General features: G+C 35.7%; 1 protein-coding gene across 1 annotated transcript in view; it reads right to left on the bottom strand.

The window, feature by feature from the left end:
• Positions 1-27,211, bottom strand: part of UGGT2 (UDP-glucose glycoprotein glucosyltransferase 2) — a 163,637-nt gene that overhangs the window by 55,477 nt on the left and 80,949 nt on the right. The window contains exons 16-23 of the mRNA XM_065895938.1: positions 26,964-27,095; positions 19,832-19,996; positions 19,355-19,478; positions 19,164-19,262; positions 16,905-16,996; positions 9,046-9,252; positions 5,571-5,702; positions 344-468 (exon numbers count right to left, since the gene is read on the bottom strand). Coding sequence (XP_065752010.1) covers positions 344-468; positions 5,571-5,702; positions 9,046-9,252; positions 16,905-16,996; positions 19,164-19,262; positions 19,355-19,478; positions 19,832-19,996; positions 26,964-27,095 — 1,076 coding nt within the window. The remainder of the gene's footprint in view (positions 1-343; positions 469-5,570; positions 5,703-9,045; positions 9,253-16,904; positions 16,997-19,163; positions 19,263-19,354; positions 19,479-19,831; positions 19,997-26,963; positions 27,096-27,211) is intronic.

Here is a 27,211-nt window from a genome sequence, read left to right on the forward strand (position 1 = left end):
AAAAAGTCAAGACTTTAACACAAACACTAATAATAGATACTTACATATGAAGCAAAAGTATAAGCACATATATGGGAATCATGCACACAACATTTGAGAAAACGGTTACCTCTTAGGGAGGGAGGAGAATGGGACAATCAAGACAAATAAAATGAAATATTAACATCTACAGTTTGGTAGTGGTAAGCAAATGGTTATCATCTGCTGTTTTTTTATATTCTCTACATGTCTTTTATTGTATCTTCTGTGTGTATCTGAAACATTTTCTAACCTTAAAAAGAAAAAATCGGATACAAAATACCAAACTCTAAAATGAATTGCTCTTACAATTTTAAATACTTACTTCTTTGAGTTGACTTCTATATTTTCAACAATGTCTTCAATTTTCTCTACTAAATTAGTCAATGTTATCTTTTCCAACAAGTAAAAATCTTCTGCACAGAAATCTTCATCTAAAGGTCCTAAGAACTTAAAAGCAGTTATATTATTGTATATCTTCCAAAAGATACCAATTTGGGACAAGTATTTTCTTATCAAATAGATATTTCTTGAAGCAAATATTGATTAGAGATTAAACAGATGGTGGCTATTAATCCCACCATTTACTAAGTCCCCTGGGAAACAAGAGAAAACTATTTCCTCACTTTGATATTATAAATAACATTTGCATCAATACCAAAATCAATGTGGCAAAAAAATCAGCAAATTATTTCCATTTGAAAGTTTTACTTTGAGACATAATGCTTCCAAAAACAAAAGCTTTTCATTCTAAAGTAAGCTATCAAAGCAACTGTCTATATTCCATAAGTCTTTTAATTTCAGTATTTTCCTATTTAATCTGTAAATTGTAGTCTACACTATGTAGATATGAATTAATATATAAACAAGGCATAAAAGAGCAAACACCAAGAAACAAATCCCATAATTAATAACACCAACCAATCTTCATCTAACTGATGCTGTATGAACTGTTTGGAGCACAGCAAGGTCTTGTAGGTTAGCTTTAAATCAGTAACTACAGAGCGGGGAAGCGGTAAAATTCCCAGATACCTGAATTTCTCAGGATGGCTATCCCACCACAACCACTCCAACTCTACTGCCGTTATCATTTTCTGGAACAGCTAATATGTGCACCATCTTAATATTATTAACATAAGCCTGATGTAGAAGGTGAGCCCTGACATAGTCTTATGCACTAAACAATTAGACTTAATGACAAACAACTAGAAAACATGTCAACCGGAATGAAATGGTTGCAGTGGATTTTTTTTAATTAATTAATTTATTTATTTTTGGCTGTGTTGGGTCTTCGGAGCTGCACGCGGGCTTTCTCTAGCTGCAGCGAGAGGGGGCTGGCTATTCTTCTTTGCGGTCTCTAGGCGCACGGGCCTCAGTAGCTGTAGCACGCAGGCTCAGTAGTTGTGGCTTGCAGGCTCTAGAGCGCAGGCTCAGTAGTTGTGGCGCACGGGCTTAGTTGCTCTGCGGCATGTGGGATCTTCCCGGACCAGGGCTCGAACCCGTATCCCTGCATTGGCAGGCGGATTCTTAACCACTGGGCCACCAGGGAAGCCCTGCAGTGCATTTTCTTACTCCCCTTCATATGCTTCTACAATTAATATTTTCTAAAAATTAATGAAGTATAGTTCTTGAATCTTTTCTCATTTGCTCACATCAAAGGTGATATTAGTTGGAACGTTGGCATCCAGCTAAATAAATACCACGTCCACTTTAAACATAAAACCTGGGCTCTTAAAAGTACAAAAAATGGGCACTGTGTACGAAAAGTACACATATAAACATTTCATTTCCTTAAGATTTGCTATCATTTTTAAGGTAACTTTCAAAGCACTTTTAATGCTGTATTTTTTTGACTGTGAATAGGAGAGGCCTGGAAAAGAGCTGAATTTTATCTATACCACTTCTAGTGACTTGAGTAGTTTTGTTAATAACTTAGAATAAGGAACTAAAATCTCAAATTATTTTCCTAAGGGATGAACAAGATTGGGTATCTTTACTGATTAAATTCACCAGAGAACCAGCTCTATTGCACCTATGTAAGTTCAGTGTCAAACAGCTAGCAGAAACTTGGTTCTTCTGTGTCTTAGTTCTTCTACTTAAAGATGAATATGATGTTTGTGGAATAAAGCAACTTAAATAGTATAAAATCACATAATGACCAAATTGGGAAATGGAACATTAAATTTGAAAATCACGTAATAGTACGATAAAACCTATCTGGAGTTTAAATCTTTACAACGTTTTGGAAATGTGATTTTTCAGTTATACAGAACAACTGCTATAACAGAAATGCATTACCTCATTTGACAGATCATTACAATTTTAGAAAACTCTGTTAGAATGTTCTTCCACATACTGAGCTAAAAATCTCTCCCCACTCGTGGAAGTTGGATCAACTGGGCTTGATTCGATACTGACTCTCAATGAATACAATGCAAATCAAATCTATAAATGCACCCATATTTCCCATGATAGCCTTCAAATATTTAAAGAGAAAACAGAAGTTAATATTTACTGAAAATTTACTCTGTGTCTATGTGTTTTATGTGTAAAAGTATATTTAATCTCTCTGGCAACTTTAAAACAGACTATTACCTTTTCCATTGTGCAAATGAGGAAACCAAGTTTTGCAAAGGTTATACAATTAATGGTGCAACCAGAATTTGAATCCAGATTCACCTAGCTAAAACAAAAAGGCCTTGTTTGTTTCCCTTCTCTCTGCCACACCACGTCTTTCATCAATTTGTAAATATGTAACATGATAAAAATAAATATAATTATAGCAATAGCATTATTTAGGGTTTTGTTTAATCTTAAAACATATAGATTTTTAATTCTTTAGCATGGCAGTAAGAAAGTATGAGATCATCATTACACCCTAGTTTTGATCATTTATAAACAATTTTAACTTTGAATATGTTTCAATTCTAATGTAAATATTTGGACAGGTTCGAAATGAAGATTGATTCTAAAATGTCAGAATTATTTCAATCATTAACTATCTGGTCAGAATTATAACTATGTTACAATTGTCATGACTATTGTGTTTCATAGCAATGCTATAGCATTACATTATAGTTCATAAACCATAGTGCTTATTTTCAAACATATCATACTTTTGTATTCAAACCACAGTCCTACAAATAAAAGGATAATCAAAATTACAATTTTCCATTAGTCGACACAAAAAGTCAATGTCATCTGACTTACTATCTCTCTCTAGCCCCAACCTCTCCCCGAATTTAACTCATACGTTCAGCTGTCAACTCAACCAGTCTACTCAGAGGTCCAGAACTGAACACTGAACTCTTAATACATCCAGAACTGAATCCTCTATCTGCCCTTTCTACTCCTTCTGAACAAGCCCACTCCTCCTGCAGTCTTCCTTTCCTTAAAACAGCGGCAGCTCAATTCTGCCAGTCACGTAGTTCTCTTACATCCCACTGTAAATCTGTCAGCAATTCCTGGTCATCCTCCAAAATACATCTCACATCTACTTCTCCCTACTTCCACTAGAGCCATTCTGGTCCAGGCCACCATCACATCTCACTTGGACTATTGTAATAGCTCCTAACTGGTTTCCTAACACCTACAGTCTATCCTTGATGTAACAGCCACTAGTGATCCAAATGAAACGTCAGTTCATGTCAATCCCCTGCCCAGAACCATTGGCTTCTCAACTCATTCAGAGTAAAACCCTACCTGACCTGGCCTCCAGGTACCTCTCTCCTGTTCTCTTCATATCTGCTGTTCCTAGAACACACAGATGTGAGCTCATCTCAGGACCTTTGTACTCACTGTTCCCTCTACCTAGAACATTACCCTTCCAGATATGCAACACGGCTCGCTCCCTCACCTTCTTTGGTTCTCTGTCCAAATAACACTTTATCAGTAAGGACACTATTTTTTTTCAGTCCCTGCCCACCAAAGTGTAAACGCCACAGAAACATGTTTGTTCACTACTATACTCTCAGATTCTAGAAGAATGTTTGGTTCATGGCAGATGCAAAATTACATCTAAATGCTTTTGTCAATTTCAAGGACAGTGAGAAGAAAACAGTTCTAAGAGAAATAAGTTGAACATAACTATATTTGTTATCACTAATATTGATAACAATATCTGAATTATATTAAACAATGACAAAAGAAAACATAGGGTAGCTTTCCCGTAATGTATCAACATAACCAAAAGGCAAGGTAACAGATATAGCAGGCTGTAATTTTTTCTTTTTATCTCTTAAAATGCCTGACAGAGCCGAAGGTAGCTATATACTTTGAAACTGTTCTAAAAAGTTAGATTTCTTCCCAAAGCAACTGTTGAAAAAAAAAGCAATGCCATTTTTGGGCTTTCACATAGCTCATTATCAAAATTCACTAATATTTTATATTACTGTAATAATAAGTGGCAACTGTGGTCACCAATTGTAAAACAGCCCTGTACACAGATGAACCCGCGTCTATTTTTAGGAGCTAACACAGTTAGCTCAAGAACTGTCACGCTGAAGCGGAAATATGTGACTTGTGGATGCTTGTGGATATGAGTCCCTCACTATTCTCCAATTTCTATTATTTATAGATTCAGATAAGAAGGAATAAATAAGCATAACTTTAAGGGAATGATGATACAGGAATGAAGCACGCAGGTGAATAGAGCTCATAAAAATGTAGAAAACAGAGAAAACACTACAGCTTTGAAGATGATTTAGGGATACATAATCTGATGCTTCAAGCAGAGATAATGTCAAACACACTGCATTAGTTGATTTCCAAATATACCTAAGCACCAGATTCAATTTTTAAAAACTTAAACCATTCCTGAGAAAACCAGACTATCATACTAAAAAATATTAATAAGTAGCTATCATCCACTAATTTTGTACATATCTATTAAAACTCCCTAATTAATCAGAAACACATTTATGATATAGTAAGAGAAAAAAGTATGATATAAAATTATATATGTATAATAGCATTACAATTATGTATTTAAAAAGACAGACATGGCCATGTAGAGTAGAAAAAGGTTAGATGGTAAAACAATAAACTATTAATAATAAATTTTATTAGGATGGTGGGAGTAAGAGTGATTTTTACTATAGATTTTAAAAGATTATATTAATAAATACGACTTTATAGTTCAAAACTTGCAGTATTGTTATTTAACATAATCAATTGTAGAAAAAAGCTACAAGAAGAAAAAGATGTCAGAATGTACTTTTTACACCTACTTACAACAGTGATCAATCACAATGTTGTAATGTATACAAAATAGTTTGTTCTAATATTTATATTATAAAAGCTATCCCCAAAGAACGTCCTTAGCCGCATTCGATGTTATCACCAATGGGAGGGAGGGGTGAAGAAACAGGTACTGTGCCACGAACTGGACCTCTCAGTGGCCATTTTATTTACGCTGAGACCTGTCTGGCGTGTCTAGCACATAAGCACTGTCCTCTGTGTATGTTGCATCAGGTGTGTTGTGACAGAAAACGTTTGACACCCCCGTATCACAGTGTCACTGAGAAAAGTGAGCAATTGCTTTTTTTACTTACTTTCCCATTGCTGACAACACCTATCTCTCCAGGACGCAATTTAAGTACATCTTGACAGAACAACTGGTGAGTTCGAAAAATATTCACTCCAATGGTATTATATTTTTTCTCAAAAGCATTTTTATTCATTCCCTAAGGTATAAGTTAAGAATGATAAAACCAGTAAGAGAACAGTAAATACATTAAATAATTTTTTAAACATAGCCTACTTTAATATATTAGTATAAAATGTAAAATTATATTAACTTGTGATTTTAAAAAGTACTATTTTGTTCTGAAACCACATTTAAAAAAAGAATCCTTCTTTAACAAGGCAATTACAGTATCTGTAAATCCTGTTACAAGTAGATACAGTTTGCTACTCATTCTTTGAGAATTTGGGGTGGATTACTGATTAGTAAAATGCTAGGAAACATCAATTTAAATACAATTTAACATTAAACAATGAAATACAATGTTTATTAAATTCTGAATTCAGTACCTCCATTTTGGTGTGTTCAACTAAAAAAAATACTGTTCAAAATAGAAATACTCTGCTCATTCCATTATACCAATCCCATGAAACCAATTTAGTAATAGTGCATTTAAACTCTGAAATACAAAGTAATCTTTGCCATCTCAGTGTGTATCAAACTTTAATATGCATACAAATCACCTGGGTGTCGATCCAGGGAGGGCCTTACATTCTGACTTTCTATCACGTTCCTGGTACTCCTGCAAGGTCAGATATGTTCCCCTGCGCTGTCTAACACACAGCCACAGATGGGTACTGAGCGCTTGAAATGTAGTATGACTGAGAAACTGAATTTAAATTTAAGTTTAAAATAGCCACATGAAGGTAGTGGCTACAGTATCAGACAGTGTAGCTCTAGATCTTTACTTCCAAAACCTCTGTCTCAGTCAACCCCTCTCTGACCACAATCTGCTGACCTTCTAGCTCATTCATCCCAGTGTCACCAGACCAACCATTACTCAACCCTTTAGTCCACTGACCCTACCACTTATTTACTGTCCATCACACTTTCCATATTATCATTTTCCTCCTAACCAAGTTATACCCCAGATCCCTTTACTATAACAGAAACATTCCATGCTCACCTCCCCTGGATGCTTTCCCCCCCCTCAGTTATTCACCTGGCAAAACCTCAACTCTGGTTAAACACATCTCTGCTTACTCTGCAACTGGATCCAAACAGCTTTAGGGCAGCTGGAGAAAAACGTGCAGCCAACATTGATCTCACTTTCAATTTATGGTCATCAACCTCAAGTGGGCCCTCAGAAATCTTACTATAATGTTTTTAATTCACTTTCTCACTCTCAGAATACTAGAAAAATATTTGACATTTTCTCCTCTACCCTCGAACCTCTGAGAGCACCTACTCCTATTCTAATACTTAGCTAATGACTTGACCTTCTTTTGAGAACAAAATCAATCAGAAGTAAAGTACTCATCTTGCTACCACCAAAAAGATCTACCCCATTCTTCAGCCAATACTTACAGCTTGTGCACTGGGTCCCAGCACCTCTTAGCTACGCAAGAGCTATCCTCCCACTTTGCCCCGCTCCGTTTCATCTTTTCTCATTTTCTGGATGGACTGTTTTCATCAGCATACCAAAAATAAGTGAAATCCTTCCATGACCTCAAGCCCTATTCTAGCTACAGAATATTTCTCTGTTCCCCATATAGGAAAATTCCTTTAAAAAGCTACCTATACTTGCTGTCTCTGTTTCCTGATTTCCTATTCTCTCTTGAATCCAGTTCACATTTATACCTATCACTTCGCTGAAACTGTTCTTATCAAAGCCACCAATGACCACCTTAACAAATAAAATGGTCCATTATGAAGCCTAATTTCAAGAAATATGGCATAGTTTATCACGTCCTCCTTGAAATACTTGCTCCAGGTGGCTTCTAGGATATCACACTCTCCCGGTTATCTTCCTAACTCAGTGGCTGTTCCATCTGTCCCCTCTACTGGATCATCCTTTTCTTGCGTTCCTCTATATGTTGGAATGTTCCAGGGCTCTTTTTCAGTCCCTCTGTTCTCCAACCCCTGCCCCACTCACTTCCAAGGTATTTCATCCAGTTTCTTAGCTTTAAATTATATATAATGTTGATGACTCTCAAAACAAAACAAAACATTATACCCTCCATTGATTCCTACACTTATTTACTAAATTGTCAACTCAACATCTCCACTTGAATGTCCAACAGGCATCTCCAACTTAACACATACAAAACTTAACTCTTGATCCCCTATGTATCCCAATCTTCTCTTCATCAAGACCTCCGCATCTCAAAAAAAAGACACCACAATTCTAGCTGTTCAAGACAAAATCCTTGAGTATTACTTTCACATGTCACATACAATTGGCAGCTCTTCAAGCTGACTACAGTTTTAACAGATATTATGTATATACCATCTCACCATGTCCACCACCAATATCTACTCCAAGACACCATTATTTCTTACCTGGATTGTTGCAATAGCATTCTAATTGTTCATCCTATTTCCACTCTTGTTTACCTACTATCAAATCTTCACATGGCACCCAGAGTCATCTTTTTCAAGATTATTTATCTCACAAGATTCCTCAATGACTTTCCATTATACTCAGAAAAAAATTCAATTCCTTACCATGGCCTATGAGTGCTTGAAATATCTGGGATTATGTCTGCAAACTCATTTCCTACTAGTCTCCCCATCACTCTACTTTGGTCATGATGACCTTCCGCCTATACCTCAAACCTGGCAAGACTGTCTCTGTGTCAGGCCTTTAGACCTGCTGTGTTCTGAACCGGGTATATTCTTCTCTGTAAGAAAGTCTGTAGACTTTCCATGGCTTGACTTCTCATTTCATTCAGAGCTCTGCTCAGACATCAGCTCTTTAGAGATGACTTCCCTTGACCACTCCAGCTAAAAGAGCATCCCTCAAACTGTTTACTTTCTTATATTTCTTTATATCTTTCCAATACCACTTACCTGGTCTTTCCCATTACAATGTAAGCTCCATAAGAACTGGGACTCTATCTGCCTTGTTCATAAGTATTATCTCCATTGTCTGGTAGACAATCAATCAATATTTTTTGAATGGATTAATGAATCTTTCTTCCAGAGGATCAGCTTCTGTCTAGAATTTTCCCTGTACTGGACCCCTTGAGTGAAATAACTGAGGATTATTCACATAATCCTTTAACTCCTAATGCTTCACATAAGTACGTATCCTAACTAGAATGCCTTTAACTTTAAGGATCATGAAGTAGTAGCTGAAATATATGAAATTTGATTTGTTAAGTGCCTCTATGCAAAGCTGTATCATGTAACATGCATCTTTTCCCACTGCAAAGGAAAGTTTATTATCCCCATTTGATTATACTTAATGATTTTTTAACATGATATCTCCAAGCACACTGACTTATACTTTTGAAATATGCAAGATACTTATTTATTATTTCAAACAAATAGCTACTGACCTCAGTAAGGAATCTTTTAATTTTATCTCCAGAGTAAATAGCTGTAGCAGTTTCTTCCTCTGCCAGTTTCCTGAGAAAGTTTCTCAAAAAGCTGTTTTCCAGTGTAAGAAAAGCTGCCAGAATTCCTCTGGAAATAGCTGTGTTATCTTCATCTATTTTTGATGTAGGATTATAAATAACTCCCAACCGACCATGAACACTTATTTCCTGCAAAACACATTTATAGGTGAAAAATATCAGCATCTTACCTATCCTTTTACAACTGAACTTTCTTCTTTCCAATTAAGTTTGCTCGCTTTACCATACAACATCTTTCACTGCCTTCCTGTTGAATGTACTGAATGCGGTATACCACTGAAATAGTCTAAAAACAATCACTTTATTAACTAATTCTCTCCTCTTTGCATCATGATTCTTTTGGCCTCTTTTTGGATGTGTGTGTGTAAACTAACACACATAAAAATGCACAAAATAAAACGGTAGAGCTCAGTGATTTAACCCACAAAATATCATCCAGGTCAAGAAATAGAGCACTGCCAGCAACCCAGACATCTTTCATATCCCCCGCCAATTACTTCACCTTCCCACTTTCCTAAAGACAACCACTATCTTGTCATTCACAGTAATAACATTTTTGCTTTTCTTTGTATTTTACCACCTATATTTTCATCGTGAAACATTTAATCTACTTTGAACGTCATAGGAATGTAATCATACACTATATATTCTTTTGTACTCTTTTTCCATTCGATAGTGAGATTCACCAACACTGTTTGGAGTAGCTATAGCTACTTTTTTTTGGTACCATACAGAATTCCATATGAATATACTCTCCTTTATCCATTCTACTGACGCTAGACCTTTGAATTTTTTTCACTTTGGCACTCTACAAACACAATATACATATCTTCAACTTTAGAAGATGTTAAAGAGTTTTTCAGGATAGTTAGACTAATTTTTACTCCCACCAGCGACATATGAAAGTCCCACTACCCCAGAGCCTCATAAACATTTTGTATTGTCAGATTTTTAAATTTAAATCATTCTGTTGGATGTGTAAAGATATCTCATTAGGTTTAATTTGCTTTTTCTCATCACTAATGATATTAAACATTCTTTAACATTTTCATTGGTCTCTTTTCTGATTTGTCTGTTGAATCTTTTGCCAGTATTTCATTGGAGATAGTTGCCTTTTATGTTCTGAGTTATAAGGGTTTCATTTCTAAGACTTGAGTGCTTTTTTGGTTACCCGTATGCAGATAACTTCTGCTAGTCTGTGGCTTGACCTTTTATTCTCTTGCTGGTGTGTTCTGACAAAAAACAGTCCCTAATTTCAATGTAGTTGCATTTACTGGTATTCTTCTTCATTGCTACTGGGTTTTGTGTTCTGTTTTACGAATCTTTCTCTTCTCTCAAGTCCTAAAGATAACCTTTGTTACCTTTGAGAACCTTTATTATTTTGCTTTCTATGTTTAGATCTCTATCCATCTGGAATTGATTTCTGAGTGTGATGTGAAAAGAAGAAAGTTTAAGAGACCACCCTTACTGCTCTTTAAGGTCAACTCTATCATAAAGCACGTGTAGTATATACATGGGTCTGTTTCTGGATTCTCTATTCTTTCACTGCTCTATTTTTCTATCCAAACTGTTTTCAGTTGTATAGCTTTATGAAAGATCTTGATACCCAGCGGAGCAATTATCCTACCTTCCTCTTCTTGAAGAGTAACTTAGTTATTCTTGGTCCTTTGAATCTCTATATAAATTTGAGAATCAGCTTGACAATTTCCATAAAACACACTCAGATTCATATTGGAATTGCACCTAACCGATACATCAATTTGGGGAGAACATCTTTAAAATACTGACTCTTTCAATTCATGATTATGGTATATCTCTCCATTCATGTAAGACTTCTGAATTTTCTCTCAATATTTTATTGTGTAAAAGTCTTAAACATATTATGTTACATTTATTCCTAGCATTTGACATTTTTGATACTATTATAAGTGATATTTTTATTTAATATGCATTTCTTATTTGTTGCAATGCTTAGACTTAATTCTGGTATACTGACCTGTTAGGCAGCAACCTAGTTAAACTAAAAAATGAATTCTAATAATGTTTTGTGGATTTATATGCATTTTCTGTATAAACAATTTGGAAAAATGACAATTTTAATTTTTCCTTTTTGATTTTTATACTGTTTATTCCTTTATTCACTTGTTTAGGATTTTTGCACCTATGTCCATGAGGAAGAGTGGCCTACAGTTTTCCATTCTTATATAATGCCCTTTTATGCATTTGGTTTTGAAGTAATGCTGACCTTGTACAATGAGTTGAAATGTATTGCTTATTTTTCTATTCTCTGGAAAAAAAATTGTGTTAGTATGGTCATATAAGTCCGGGGTTTTCTCTTTTGAATATCTTAAATTACAGATTTAATTCCTTTGATAACTCAAAATGCCTTCTTCCTACCTCTGTCATGTCCACAGCATCTTGAGTAACATCCCCTCTTTCTATCAGATAGATTGGGTCTGCTTCTCCATATTTCTTGACCAGTTTTACCATGTGTTTCTATCAATTCTATTAGTCTTTTCAAAGAACCAAATGTTGGCTTTGTGGACCTTAACTACTGTATGTCTTCTATTTCATTACTTTTTGTTCTTATCTGTATCTTCCTTTTCCTTCACTTTCTTCGATAGAAGTTTAAGTTGCTGTTTTTAAATTTTAAGATTTGTGCTTAGATGACTGATTTTTCACCTTTTCTTTTTTTCAGATATAACCTAGTTTTAGTTGTATCTGTCAAGTTTTAATGTCATTCAAATCTTAATTCTTTCAAAAAATATTTTCAAATGTGCATTTTTGTATCAACAGGTTACACAGAAGCATTTCTTAATTTCCAAATATACAGAGATGTTCTAGTTTTCTTTTCGTGATTGATTTCTAACTTAATTACACTGTGGTCGAAGAATATACAGTTGATCTTTCAACAACACAGGTTTGAACAGCATGGGTCCACTTAAAAACAATTTTTTTTCAGTAGTAAATACTACAATATTACATGATCTGTAGTTGGTTGAATCTGCAGATGTGGAACCTTGAATACGGAGGGCTGACTATAAGTTATAAGTGGATTTCTGACTGCACAGAGGGTCAGTGGCCCTAACCCGTGCATTGTTCAAGGGTCAACTGTACTTTGCATAATTGAAGAAGATATAACAATTGTGAATATTTATGCACCCAACATAGGAGCACCTCAATACATAAAGCAAATGCTAACAGCCATAAAAGGGTAAATTGAGAGTAACACAATAATCGTGGGGGATTTTAACACTACACTTACACCAATGGATAGATCATCCAGACTGAAAATTAATAAGGAAGCACAAGCCTTAAATGACACATTAGACCAGACAGACTTAATTCATATTTATAGGACATTCCACACGAAGCAGCAGAATACACTTTCTTCTCAAGTGCGCAGGGAACATTCTCCAGGAGAGATCATATTTTGGGTCACAAATCAGTCCTCAGTAAATTTAAGAAAATTGAAATCGTATCAAGCATCTTTGTGGACCACAATGCTATGAGATTAGAAATCAATTACAGAAAAAAAAAAAAAACTGTGAAAAACACTAACACATGGAGGCTAAACAATATGCTACTAAACAACCAAGAGATTACTGAAGAAATCAAAGAGAAATTAAAAAATACCTAGAAACAAGTGACAAGAAAACACGATGATCCAAAACCTATGGGATGCAGCAAAAGAAGTTCTAAGAGGGAAGTTTATAGCAATACAATCCTATCTCAAGGAACAAGAAAAATCTCAAACAACCTAAACTGACACCTAAAGCAACTAGAAAGAACAAACAAAACCCAAAGTTAGTAGAAGGAAAGAAATCATAAAGATCAGAGTAGAAATAAATGAAATAGAAACAAAGAAAACAATAGCAAAGATCAATAAAACTAAAAGAAGGTTCTTTGAGAAGATAAACAAAACTGATAAACCTTTAGCCAGACTCATCAAGGAAAAAAGGGAGAGGACTCAAATGAATAAAATTAGAAATGAAAAAGGAGAGGTCACAACGGACACTGCAGAAATACAAAGGATCATGAGACTATTACAAGCAACTATATGGCAATAAAATGGACAATGTGGAAGAAATGGACAAATTCTTAGAAAGGTACAACCTTCTAGGACTGAACCAGGAAGAAATAGAAAATATAAACAGACCAATCACAAGTAATGAAATTGAAACTGTGATTAAAAATCTTCCAACAAACAAAAGTCCAGGACCAGATGGCTTCACAGGTAAATTCTATCAAACATTTAGAGAAGAGCTAACACTCATCCTTCTCAAACTCTTCCAAAAAACTGCAGAGGGAGGAACACTCCCAAACTCATTCTACAAGGCCACCATCACCCTGATACCAAAACCAGACAAAGATGTCACAAAAAAGGAAAATTACAGGCCAATATCACTGATGAACATAGGTGCAAAACTCCTCAACAAAATACTAGCAAACAGAATCCAATAGCACATTAAAAGGGTCATACACCATGATCAAGTGGGGTTTATCCCAGGAATGCAAGGATTCTTCAATATACGCAAATCAATCAATGTGATACACCATATTAACAAACTGAAGGAGAAAAACCATACGATCATCTCAATGGATGCAGAAAAAGCTTTCGACAAAATTCAACACCCATTTATGATAAAAACCCTCCAGGAAGTAGGCATAGAGGGAACTTACCTCAACATAATAAAGGCCACATTTGACAAACCCACAGCCAACATCGTTCTCAATGGTGAAAACTTGAAACCGTTTCCACTAAGATCAGGAACCAGACAAAGTTGCCCACTCTCACCACTATTCAACACAGTTTAGGAAGTTTCAGCCACAGCAATCAGAGAAGGAAAAGAAATAAAAGGAATCCAAATCAGAAAAGAAGAAGTAAAACTGTCACTGTTTGCAGATGACATGATACCATCCATAGAAAATCCTAAAGATACACCAGAAAACTACTAGAGCTAATAAATGAATTTAGTAAAGTCACAGGATACAAAATTAATACACAGGAAATCTCTTGCATTCCTATACACTGACAATGAAAGATCAGAAAGAGAAATTAAGGAAACAATCCCATTTACCATTGCAACAAAAAGAATAAAATAGCTAGGAATAATCCTACCTAAGGAGCCAAAAGACCTGTATGCAGAAAACTGTAAGATATTGATGAAAGAAATCAAAGATGACACAAACAGATGGAGACATATACCATGTTCTTGGACTGGAAGAATCAATATTGTGAAAATGACTATACTACCAAAGCAATCTACAGATTCAGTGCAATCCCAAACAAGTTAACAGTGGCAATTTTCACAGAAATGGAACAAAAAATTTTACAATTTGTATGGAAACACAAAAGACCTCGAATAGCAAAAGCAGTATTGAGGGAAAAAAACAGAGCTGGAGGAATCAGGCTCCCTGACTTCAGATCTTACAACAGGGCGACAGTAATCAAGACAGTATGGTACTGGCACAAAAACAGAAATATAAATCAATGGAATAGGCCAGAAAGCCCAGAGATAAACCCACACACCTATGGTCACCTAATCTATGACAAAGGAGGCAAGGATATACAGTGGAGCAAAGACAGCCTCTTCAAAAAGTGGTGCTGGGAAAACTGGACAGCTACTCGTAAAAGAAAGAAGTTAGAACACTCCCTAACACCATACACAAAAATAAACTCAAAATGGATTAAGGACCTAAATGTAAGGCCAGACGCTGTAAAACTCTTAGAGGAAAACATAGGAAGAACACTCTTTGACATAAATCACAGAAAGATCTTTTTTGACCCACCTCCTAGAGTAATGAGAATAAAAAGGAAAATAAAGAAATGGGACCTAATGAAACTTAAAGCCACAGCAAAGGAAACCATAAACAAGATGAAAAGACAACACTTAGATGGGAGAAAATATTTTCAAATGAAGCAACTGAGAAAGGATGAATCTCCAAAATATACAAACAGCAGCACATGCAGCTCAATATCAAAAAAACCCACAAACAACCCAATCAAAAAACGGGTGGAAGACCTAAATAGACATTTCTCCAAAGAAGACATACAGATGGCCAACAAACACATGAAAAGATGCTCAACATCACTAATTATTAGACAAATGCAAATCAAAACTACAATGAACTATCACCTCACACAGGTCAGAATGGCCATCATCACAAAATCTACAAACAATAAATGCTGGAGAGGGTGTGGAGAAAAGGGAACCCTCTGCACTGTTGGTAGGAATGTAAATTGATACAGCCACTGTGAAGAACAGTATGGAGGCTCCCTAAAAAACTAAAAATAGAACTACCATACGACCCAGCAATCCCACTACTGGGCATATACCCTGAGAAAACCATAATTCAAAAAGATACATGCACCCCAATGTTCACTGCAGTACTGTTTACAATAGCCAAGACATGGAAACAACCTAAATGTCCATCGACAGAAGAATGGATAAAGAAGATGTGGTACATACATACAATGGAATACTACTCAGCCATAAAAAGGAATGAAACGGTCATTTGTAGAGATGTGGATGGATCTAGAGACTGTCATACAGAGTGAAGTAAGTCAGAAGGAGAAAAACAAATATCGTATATTAACTCATATATGCGGAATCTGAAAGAATTGGTATAGACAACCTTATTTACAAAGCAGAAATAGAGACAGACGTAGAGAACAAATGTATGGATATTAAGGGGGAAGGGGGAGGTGGGATGAATTGGGAGATTGGGATTGACATATATACACTATTGATACTATATATAAAATAGATAACTAATGAGAACCTACTGTATAGCACGGGGGACTCTACTCAATGCTCTGTGGTGAGCTAAATGGGAAGGAAATCCATAAAAGAGGGGATATATGTACACGTATAGCTGAGTCACTTTGCTGTACAATAGAAACTCACACAACATTGTAAAGCAACTATACTCTAATAAAAAAAAATTTTTAAATAGTTACTACTGATGCAAAAAAGCAAAAGAAAATTTCATGAGATTTGCTTTATAGCCTAGCATCTACAAATGTTTTTTAAACGTTACATTTGTGCTTTGCAAGAACATATACTATGTGTACTTTTCTATCAATATCCATTAGGTCAGGTTTGATTATTTTATTATTCAAATATTCTATACATCCCTACTGATTTTCTGTGTACGTGCTTTACTTGTTATTGAGAGAGGTATGTAAAAAAAATAGTACAAACTGGGGGCTGGTAGTCCAAGAGCAGTGTGCCAGCACGGTCAGGTGCTGGTGCGGACCCTCTTCTGCAGTACATTCTGCCGATTTCTCCTTGTATCCTCACATGACAGAAAGAGAGAGGGCTACCTCTCTGACCTCTTCTTGTAAGAGCAATAATCCCATTTATGAGGACTCCACCCTTTTGACCTAATTACCTCCTAAAGGCCCCACCTCCAAATATCAGCACATTGAGGATTAGATTTTAACACATAAATTTTGGGGGGACACAAACATTCAGTACATACACACTATTAGACGTGTAAATGTATGTCCAACGGCAAGGACCAGCAAAGAACATATAGGGCATGAATCACAGAAGACATGTAGGTTTTTCTTTTCCTGGGCAAGGTTACCCATTCTACATGGAGAAAGAATTTGAATTCCTGTCTTAATATCCTTAGCACCATGTTCTAACCAAGTCAAGGTACTGAAAATGTTAACATGAAGGGAAATAACGATTTAATGCATGTTCTTCATATTGCTTTCTCGAAATTACAACAAATTAGAATTTTTGTAGTAAGAGTGCCTAAATACTCACCAGGTGATTTAATGCATTAAAAAGCAGTTTTCTCCCAGATGGTTTGTCAAAATCAGCAATAATCCAGAAAGTAACCGAAGAAATTACATCATCTGAAAGTTTCAAACAGTTTAGTCAAACTAATCCTTCTTAAAATCAAACTAAAGACAGGGACATTTCCAGTTAACAAAATACATAAAAACAGTAACAATTTTTAAAATGAATCTTTCTGAAAATAAGCAAATATTGGTAAAAATTACATACACACAGAGTGAAATACACATAAAAATGTTGAAAGGGTAATAACCTCTATATAAACTCAGATACCAAAAAGAAAGAATAGTCCCCGAGAAACACATCTGTGAGATACTTTTGCCAGTAGGGAAAACTGTATCATGCTTATCAAAGTTCTACTGTTGCCAAGCAAAAGTGCCTTCCAGCTACACTTGTAAAAAATAATGCTATTTGTACCTCACATATATGTAAAACTGGATACAATAAATTATTAGCAGATATTGAAAACAGCAATATTTATTAGCTTATGATTCATGTATTTCAAAAATTCTGGCTATTATTAACTTGGCCTAATTCACATCATCTTATGCCAACATCAATGCAATTCTTGTTTCAGAAACATCTGAAAATTTGGAAGCCACAAGAAGAAATAATTTTTAATTCTGCAGTCACAGTTAAATGGGTTTAATTTCATCCAGCCTCAGCATATAACACCTGAAATAATACTTGTCTGGCCATCATTAAAACCTATAGAAAAATCAGTCCCTTAGATCTTATGACCCACTTAAAACAACTGTAAAATGTGTGCTACACCAAAAACCGACACCTGAATAGATGTGAAGCTACAGTTATTACCATACCCAGTAATATATAACTATGCAAAAACTGGCTTTGGTTAATGAAAAAAATATAACAAAACGAAGGATAACATCGATTCTACTTGCAATCCTTCAGAAGCAATTTGAGAATAAGGCAGTGGCACATTCTTTTCAAAGAAAGGTAAAGGATTCTTGTGCCTTCTTAATGTCATCACTTTTACCATTACACTTTTACCATTACATTACTAGAACAGTTCTGTTCTAGTAAACAGTGCTAAGTAAATTTCTCCCAACTCTTTTATTTCTTTACATATTTACATAAATGCAAATAAAGAAATCAGGTGTTTCTCGGTTAATAAAGTCTTCTTTTAGATTGCAAGAGATTTAACCAAAGGGCATTAATTATGGCCTAACTTATTCTGATGCCCAGAAGCAATTTTTGAGATATAACCCAGAACCCGATAAATATGTTTCCCCTATTTTTTATTCCCTGTTTCTCTGCCTCCTTCTCCCTTCACTTGACACATTCAGGACCTTAGCCTGCCATAATATGGAACTGAATTATATTTTATTATTTGTTGGTTCTCTTGTAGACAGACCACTTTATGAACATAAAATCATAGATCTGTTCCAAAGTAATTCAAGGGCCATATGGTCCTAATTTGGATTCACTCCACAGCATTCTCAAAAACTAGCTGTCTGCTTAAATCTCTCATATATAAGAATTTACCCCTTATTACATAGTAATTCCATCGTGAGATCACTCATTGTTAGAAAGTTACTGCTTTATATGCTGAAATAACAATCAGCTTTCTTTTATGTTTCATGCATTGGCTCTTTTTGTTCTCTCTAGAGCAAAGCAGGTCAAACAAAACAAAGTGAAACCAAAACCAACCAAACTCCAATTATCTTCATCTATCTGAATAGTTCATGGTCTCTAACAGAACTGTGGTCACACTGAAGACTTTCCTATCCAGGCTAAGTCCTTATTTCCAAAGATGTTCCTGTCTTGGCTCCCTCTCCTTTGGTTATGACCCTTAACTTAAGCAAAACATTTAGACGTTGTTTAATCAGGATACAGAACTATTCTCCTCTCATCTGGGGATTACACTTTTATTCATGCCTGATAAGATTATCAGTTTATTTAATCTTGAAAGGGTTTTTACTACCTTCCTAAAAAGGAGAAAAATGGAATAGCTTGCTTTTTTTTAAAAAAAGGCAAAAACCCCTCAAGATTAACCCCTCTGCATATACAATTAACTAAGATAGGAGGCATCACATTTTCTCATCATAGTCTTTACATCCTAATAATTTTCAAATCCTCAAATTGAAAGCCAGGTCTCCAGTCAAATATCAACATCTAGAAACGTATTATGCAAGCACTTAATAAAATTACAAGTTTTTGCTATTTAGGAATAAATTCAGGAAACTAAAATATGCTTATTACCTTCCTGGGTTACATAATACATGTTCTCTGCAATTACAGCACTCTTATCTTGTGAATCCAAGAAGAAGAAAGTAGAGAAATCTTCAACATCAGCAGTTACTAAAAATTTTAATATTAAATGTTAAATAATGAATAAAACATTCACAACTCAATAAACATTTATAGGAAAGTATATGGAAGGACTGTATTACCTGATGTAGATATTAAATTAAGGTACTGCCCTTTATTGTACAAAATCAAAGGATTTATACGGGGCACAACATTATTTCTATCCATAAGGAAGTCAATTGCATTTGTTCGATCATTTAATGTACCCTAAAATAATAAAATATTATTTAGGTAACATATGTGATTTATATGCAGATGTTTTAAAATTATGCAGAGAACACATTTAAAGACTACTGAATCTAAAATAAGTCAATAAGTAATATGCAATTTCGGATTCTTATAATAAATTTTCCTATAAAACTGTGAAGTTTCTTTCCAATTAAGCAATTTTTTAGATGCAATTATGCACAGATAAATTTAATTACTACTTTAAAAATCATTACTAAACGATCAGAATGGAAACTTTCACACAATTAACTTTTGCTATTAAAAGATATTTTAATATAAAAATCATCTATAAATATCATTCATCAGATATTTTCTCATACATGCTTACCTACCATAAAAACTTCCTTTTGTAAATATGCAGTTTCATCCATCATTCTGTGAAGAACAGCCGTTTCTAGTTCCCTAATACTCAGCTCTTCATTGTGAAAGGATTCACCATTATAAAGAGCTTGAGGCAAAGGACCCAGGCCAGTCATCCTGTAATAGCTTGCTCCTGCCTATGCAATTAAAAAATACCAGAGAGTTAAACAGAATATGTTTGTCTGAAAAAGAAACACATAAAGAAAGAAAGGGACAGGGCCGCATTTTGTATGTCATAGAAAAAATGTTAATTTTGCTAATTTTATCTGTCCTTTCCAAACATTATTTAAAGGAAAGTAATTTACCTACATAGAACAAGTCAGAAAACTTTTTCTGTACAAGGGCCAGATACATATTTTAGGCTTTGTGAGCCGTCTGGTCTCTGACACAACCACTCAATCGTGATGTTATAGTGCAAAAGCAGTGGCACACAACACATGAATGAGTGAACGTGGCTGTGTCTCCAAAAACCTGTATTTATAAAAACACATGGTAGAAAGGCTGGATTTAGCTCATGGACTGTAGTTTGCTGACCCCTGATAGAGTATGACATTACTTTAAAAAATGCATTTACCTGCATAAGAGATTCATTTCTCGCTATACTCATTTGTTTAGTTAACATTTATTGAATTCAAGCATTTGGCTAGACTTTGTGAATACACAGCTGAAAAAATCTGCCTTCAAGGGGCTCACATATATACAAGCAAAATTGAGGCATATACCAGATTGTATGGGAGCCCAGAAAAGGAATGACGAAGCTTGAGCGTGGAGGGGAGGGATCACAGAGGCCTCTGTTAGGGAGTGACACTAAAAGTCTTAAAGGATGAGCAAAAATATGCTAGGGAGATAAAGTGGAGAAGGACATTCCCAGTGAAAAGAGACAGCACTGCAAGGAATAGAAGGGAAGAGAGATGTGGTATATTTAGGTAATGGCAAGTACTCTTCTGTGTTTACAGTGGGAGGAGTTACATAGGGAGAAGATGTGGAGTCAGAGGGGATGGGGAGAGAGGACAGATCATGAAGGTCCTCGATATCTGGATTTTATCTTGTGAGTGATAAAGCATCACTAAACAATTCATTCACTCGCTACTCAACGCTACAAATCATTAAAACTGTCATTATAGCCAACATATTCACAATTACCCTATGAAGCTAAGGACTACTATTACATCCACTTTACAGATGATAAAACAGAGTCACTCCCAATGCCACATAATGACTACACTTTGGAAACAGACTTTGTACTTACATCTGTTTGACCAAGAGTCTGAACTCTTAACCACTGAACTATATTATCTCTGCATTTATTGGACATTTACTGTGTATTAAGCAATGAGTGCATAAGAATGATATGCAAACTGCCCTAAGAAGACATAGTTTAACAGGGGGAGAGATGGATACATTAAAAATAAGTGTGAATAGATATCCAGGGGTACTAGGGAGGGCATGGTCAATTCTACCTAGGAAGAGGGCTCATGACAAGAAATACGATCAGATTTGCTCTTTAAAAAAAAGAATATAGTGGCGACAAAGAGAAGGAAGAGGGTGGGAGAGCATGCACTGGGGGCGGTGGGTCAGGGGCTACTGCAAAAATACAGGAAAGAAAAAGCAAGAGCCAGACAAAAATCAGTGGTGAGAAGCAAGGAGAGAATGAGGCAGTTTCTGAAATATTTAGTTGACAAAACTGTCAGGACTTGATGATCTACTGTTCGGGAGGGTGTGAGGGAAAAGAAGTTGGACAACTATCAGGCTTCTAGTAGCCTGAGTGCCCTGGGAGAATGATGGCGCTACCCTCTAGGATAAGGCACAAAAAAAGAGAAAAAGGTTTGGGGTAACAAGAAAGACGATGGGCATGGTTTTAAATTCATTTAAGACGCTTATGGGCAATCCCCCAGGCAGCTGAATACATGGCTTTGGACCTTAAGAAGGATATTGCTGCTAGAAATACAGGCTTTCTTCTGTTTTCCCCTGTGATTTTTCAGTTAGGCAACCTGTCTATTACAAAAGCTTTAATTACCACAAATAAGCCATAACACTGAATTTTGTACTTTTAGCCTACATCTCAATTCTGAGCTGTAGACACAAATATCCAATCACACTTCACATCCCCTATGGAATTCTCACAGGCACCTCAAATTCAATATGTGAAAAACTGAACTTCTGTTCTTATTCCCCACTTGGTTTCTCTTCCACCTCTTTCCATCTTGGCAATGGCATTACCACCATCCCAGTGAGTTAGTTGAAGCCCGGGAGCCGTCCCTGACAATTTCTCTTCTCCTCTCTCCCCTTTCCAATCCAGCAGCAGGTCCTGGATTGTATTTCCCAAATACCTCAATTGTGTCCATTTTTCTCTGCCTCTACTCTTCCAAAAACCTACTAGCCCATCTCTCATCTCTCACTTAAATGCTTCCTAATCCGTCCTACTACGTACACTTTTACCCTCTGACAATCTATTCTCAGCAACGGAGAATGCTTTTTGGAGAAAATGCATGTCACTGTCACTTCCCTTGCTTAATATCTTCTCAGGTTTTTCACTGTTGCAAAGGTATTCTACTGTTTTGAGTTCACAAGCTTGTTAATTAACTACGGCTCACCACACTCTGTGTAATCAGGCCCCTCGATTACACCTCCAGCCTCATCTTAGGGACTTCCCTCTACAACACAAACACATACTTGCTACATCTACTCAGTAGTAACACCAACCCTCTTCGTTCCTTCACATTCAGGACATCCTAACATTTTTCTCTGGAATGCTGACCACCTACCACTTCTTTGTCTTCTTTTGTCCAACTGTCCTCCTACTTCTGGACGCGGATTTAATGTCACTTTAATGTCTACGTATTGCGTATTGGGTGGGCCCCTTCTAATAAAGACTCATGTCCATCAATTTGGGGAATTTCTTTGTGGTATTTCTCTAATGCTTTCCTTTGTTTTCTCTGTTCTTTCTGAATCTTGTGAATTGACGACTGTTTACCTTCTTACATTTCATGTGTCTTTTTTTGTCTCTGTCCTAGTAAATTTTGGTTTTATTTTTAATTTTCAAAAGATCTTCCTTGTACTCTATTCTTTTACCTCTTGTGGACAGAATATTGTAAGTACTCAATAAATGTTTGTTGAAAGAAAAAATAAAGTTTGGATACAGACAGAAAACTACAGGAACATGAGTTTAGGGAATAAAGGCCTAAAACATTTATTTTCTTTGTGACATAGTAATCAGAATGATTTCTGAGGCATGAAGAGAAAGGTGAAAAGGGCCTATAGGACTGATGAATGTTTAGAATAACTCTTGGGAGGAATAGGTAAGGAATAAAACCAGGCACAACTAAAGGACTGTAAGTAACACAGAGTCCAATTTAAACTGGAGATTAAGTCGACTTGAGAAAAATGCCGAAATTAAGAAATGAAGATATCGTCATTACAAGACAGTCTTACAGGGAGAGAGGAATAAAAAAGGAGAAAACAGAAAACTGAACTCACACACAAAAGATGGGATTCAATGTTTCTGAGGAGTGTACTGAATCCGTAATCTTCACAAAAATCCTCAGTGTGTTTCATAATTTCAGGAGAATATGACTACAGGTATCTTAAAATTGGCAACACCATAAAAATACTCATTTTGCAGCTTAACTTGATAAAGAGTAAAAGTGGATTTCTGATAAATATGGTAGATTTATCACACGTGCTCATCTCGATTCTGCAAGTTTCACTACGCCAACTACAGATTGGCACTTGCCACCCACCTCTACAAGGATTAAATCATGAGCTGCTGCAGCCGCTGACCTTCAACACCTCCTGAAAGGAGTTCAGGTGGAGATCAGGAATGAGGCACTCCGTGCTCTGAGAAAAACTGGCAGAACAGGTCTTCAGATAGATATTTTCAGGAGCCAATTTTATGAGCCCAATTCTTATTTCTCCTCGTATCTAGAAAAGCACTAAAATCCTTCATGGTGACGTCTGCTCCTCGTGACTAGCAGTAACCTTCACGAGACTAGCAGAAACCTTCTGCAAAGAAAATGTGCTTAATTGCATGTACTCCCCTGTCACCAAAATCACATGTATACTGACCTTCCCCCCTACCTCTTCGGAGCAGTTTCTCAGAGCTGTCTGAAATACCGTCTCCCGGGCTATAGTCCTCATTTTGCCCCCAATAAAACTTAACTCGTGACTCTCATGTGCGTTTTTTTAAGTCAGCAACTAAAATGAGAGTATAATAATAAAAATCACGATGACAACGATGATGGTAACAACAATAACAAGATATGAGCCCACAAAGAAAAACGGGAGAAAAGATAAAGAGTAGATGACCAAAATAGAAAGGGAAGTCACTCCCCTGCAGACAGAAAGGAACGTCAACATTTTCGGAGCCCCTGAGGGCTAAATACCTAGGCTATCTTAGAAGGAGAAGATAAGGAGCAGAGCACGAAATGTGGAAACTTGTTGTGAGTCTGTATGCAGAGAAGTTGTATACCAAGGCCCCTCTCTCAATCCTGAAAGGCTAAACTATACTGCTTCCCTTTACTCTCTGTTGAAATTGAATCACAGAGGCTCTAGATTTGGGGATTCCAGGTATAGTGGAAGACTGAGAAAGGGGATGGAAACAAGACAGAAGATTGAAGGAAAGTTCACATTCTTTCAACCCAGCCTATTACCACATCCTATTTCTGGACATATCCTATCGCCTCGTTTCCCACATCTGCACCCTTTCATTTGCCACATATACTCCTTCTAATAGGAAAATAAAGAATCCTCATTTGAAGAAATCAAACGCTGCAACAGAATGCCAGCATTCGAAAAGACATTTATTTGTTGGTCATCTAACTGAAAAAACTGACTCACTCCCCAAGTGAGGCCCACCAACCGAAAAGACCCGTTTATTTGTAAGCAGCTTTTTACGGTTTCATACTTACATGTCAAAGACAACCAGACATCATAATACATTTGACAAATGCTTCCAACACAAAAAAGGAAATCAAACTGGATGAAAAAGGGAAGCTATAGAAGGCAGAGATAGCGCAGGGCAGAGAACAACACATCAAAAAGCTAACATTCTTAGATTAAAAAACTGCTCATGAAAGAAAAACTGGACATTACAAAAAGGAATAAAAGAAGAAAAAGTAAATAATTGCTCAATCCAGAAGATTCAGAAAGAACAGAGAAAATACAGGAAAGGGAAGCACTGAAAAACAACACAAAGAAATTCCCAGAATTGATGGACACGTATCTCCATTAGAAGGGACCCACCAAACACCCAATGTGTAAATGAAACAGGATGAAGACAAAGACATATCACGAAATTTCCAAGCAACAGGGATAAAAAGATCCTAAAAACCTTTAAACAGGAAATATAAATAAATAGATCAAAGAAAGACAAAGGAGTCAAAATTAGATTGGTATCATTCATTTCAGTAGCTTATTAGGAGCTAGGAGAGAGTAAAAGAAAGCCTTCAAAAATCCACACAGAAAATGATTACCCAGTCCGACAATCAATAAAATGCAAATATAAAATAAAAAACTTTTATATAAAAGAGATCAAAGAATTTTTTTCATGCATACTTGCTTGAGAAAGAAGTAAAAGCAAAATAAATCAAAAAGAGGAAACGCACAGTGTTCATGAAGCCGGAGAAAAAGCAGAGATCCAATGAAGGAAAGCAGCAGAGGCAGATCCAGAAACGACAGCTGTGCTTCAGGTACAGAGGACAACAGTTCAGTTTAGACAAAATGCAGAGTGGCTGCCGAAGGGCATTCTTGGGGCTGGTGTGTGGGGGGCAAAGTGCTGGCTTGTTAATGGCTTTGTTTGTGTAAGGAAAATTCTAGATAGGTTATCTGACCAATCTCTTGACTATCTCGATATATTTGCAATAGGTAGAAAACTACGTGAATGAGTAAAAATGGAGTAACCCTTAAAGCTACAAAAAAAAAAGGTGTTAAAAAACAACCACAGTACCTGACTTACTAACAAGGAACACTTAAAAAGTCACACTCACACTAAATATTCATTTAACCAAAATGTGTTAAAAACAGATCTGATAATCAGCTGGTTTGCAACTGCACAGGACTTTCCAATTCTTATTGTACTGAAATACTTTTGCACCAGTTGGTAAGTAACTGCTGTCTTGGGATGGTGATTCCCCACATGAGAACTACCTTGACCGCTTTCCCAGACCATCCATGTCAACATGATTCAGCTATAAGCAAGTCAGTATCAGCCTCAGAATGAAGGCTTCGAAGACTCCATTCCAGTTCGAGGATGTGCTTTGATTGTTTGCTCTTGAAGCCACAACAGGTTTAAAATATTTTAAGTACTACCACTGGGACTGGAGGAGACCAAGGGAAGGTCAGGAGGTGGAAGAGAGCTCAACCTTCAATTACTGTAAGACTCAACAAATAATATCTAAAAATTAAGACGTGCAAACTTGAGGAATACAAAAGAATAAGAAGACAAGATTCCTTTCCTTAAAGTACTTATAATACAGTTGGAAATGAAATTTACATCCAAATATATTATGTATAAAAAGGTATATATTATGTATAAAAAGGTAGTTAATAGGAAACAGTAATATTGGGTTGTGAACACCAATATCTGAGGATAACATGGTGTTAGATATTTCCATGGCAACTGATATAAATAGTATGTTTTGGCTACATAAAATTATCTCAACTTAAAAATTCATTTGTATCACATCATATGTTGCTGTTGCCTTTACCTAGAATACATATGAATAAATGAATTCATTTATTTCCACATAAAAGTTAGAGTCTTGTTTGTAGAGCCATTCAGCCACTCTTTTGATTGGAGCACTTAGTCCATTTACATTTAATTATCGATAGGTAGGTACTTATTGCCACTTTTTAATTGTTTTAAGGTTGTTTTTGTAATTTTCTGCACTGTAAATTCTGAGAAGTATCTGTTTTGGTACTTTTAAAAAAGCCAATAGTGGCAACTTAAATACTGTATACAACTTGTGTCATTCAAAGGTATAAATTTCCCTTTTTTCTGAGGGTCTAAAATCTAAATCATGAGTTAATTATACTGAGATCATTTATTCATGAGATTATAATAAAAGTTTCTTGATCACATTTTTAAAAATTTGCATTCCAGCTTACCTTTCTTTCACCATCATATTTAGAATAAATTCCCAAAATATCCCAAATATTAGCATGAGGAAATTCATTTTGGAGAACACCCTTCACATTGTCCACAGTGAGTATACTGTGATTCTCTACTTTTTGGTACATCTGTGAAAATAAAGATATTATAATTAATTTTCACCTTAATTAGTTTTATTTCTTTCCCTTAGCATGCATATTTATAAAATAAAGAACATATTTTATATTTTGTAAGTTCTAAGCAT

This window comes from Phocoena phocoena, chromosome 18 (assembly GCF_963924675.1).
Source record: "Phocoena phocoena chromosome 18, mPhoPho1.1, whole genome shotgun sequence".
NCBI classification, from domain to species: domain Eukaryota; kingdom Metazoa; phylum Chordata; class Mammalia; order Artiodactyla; family Phocoenidae; genus Phocoena; species Phocoena phocoena.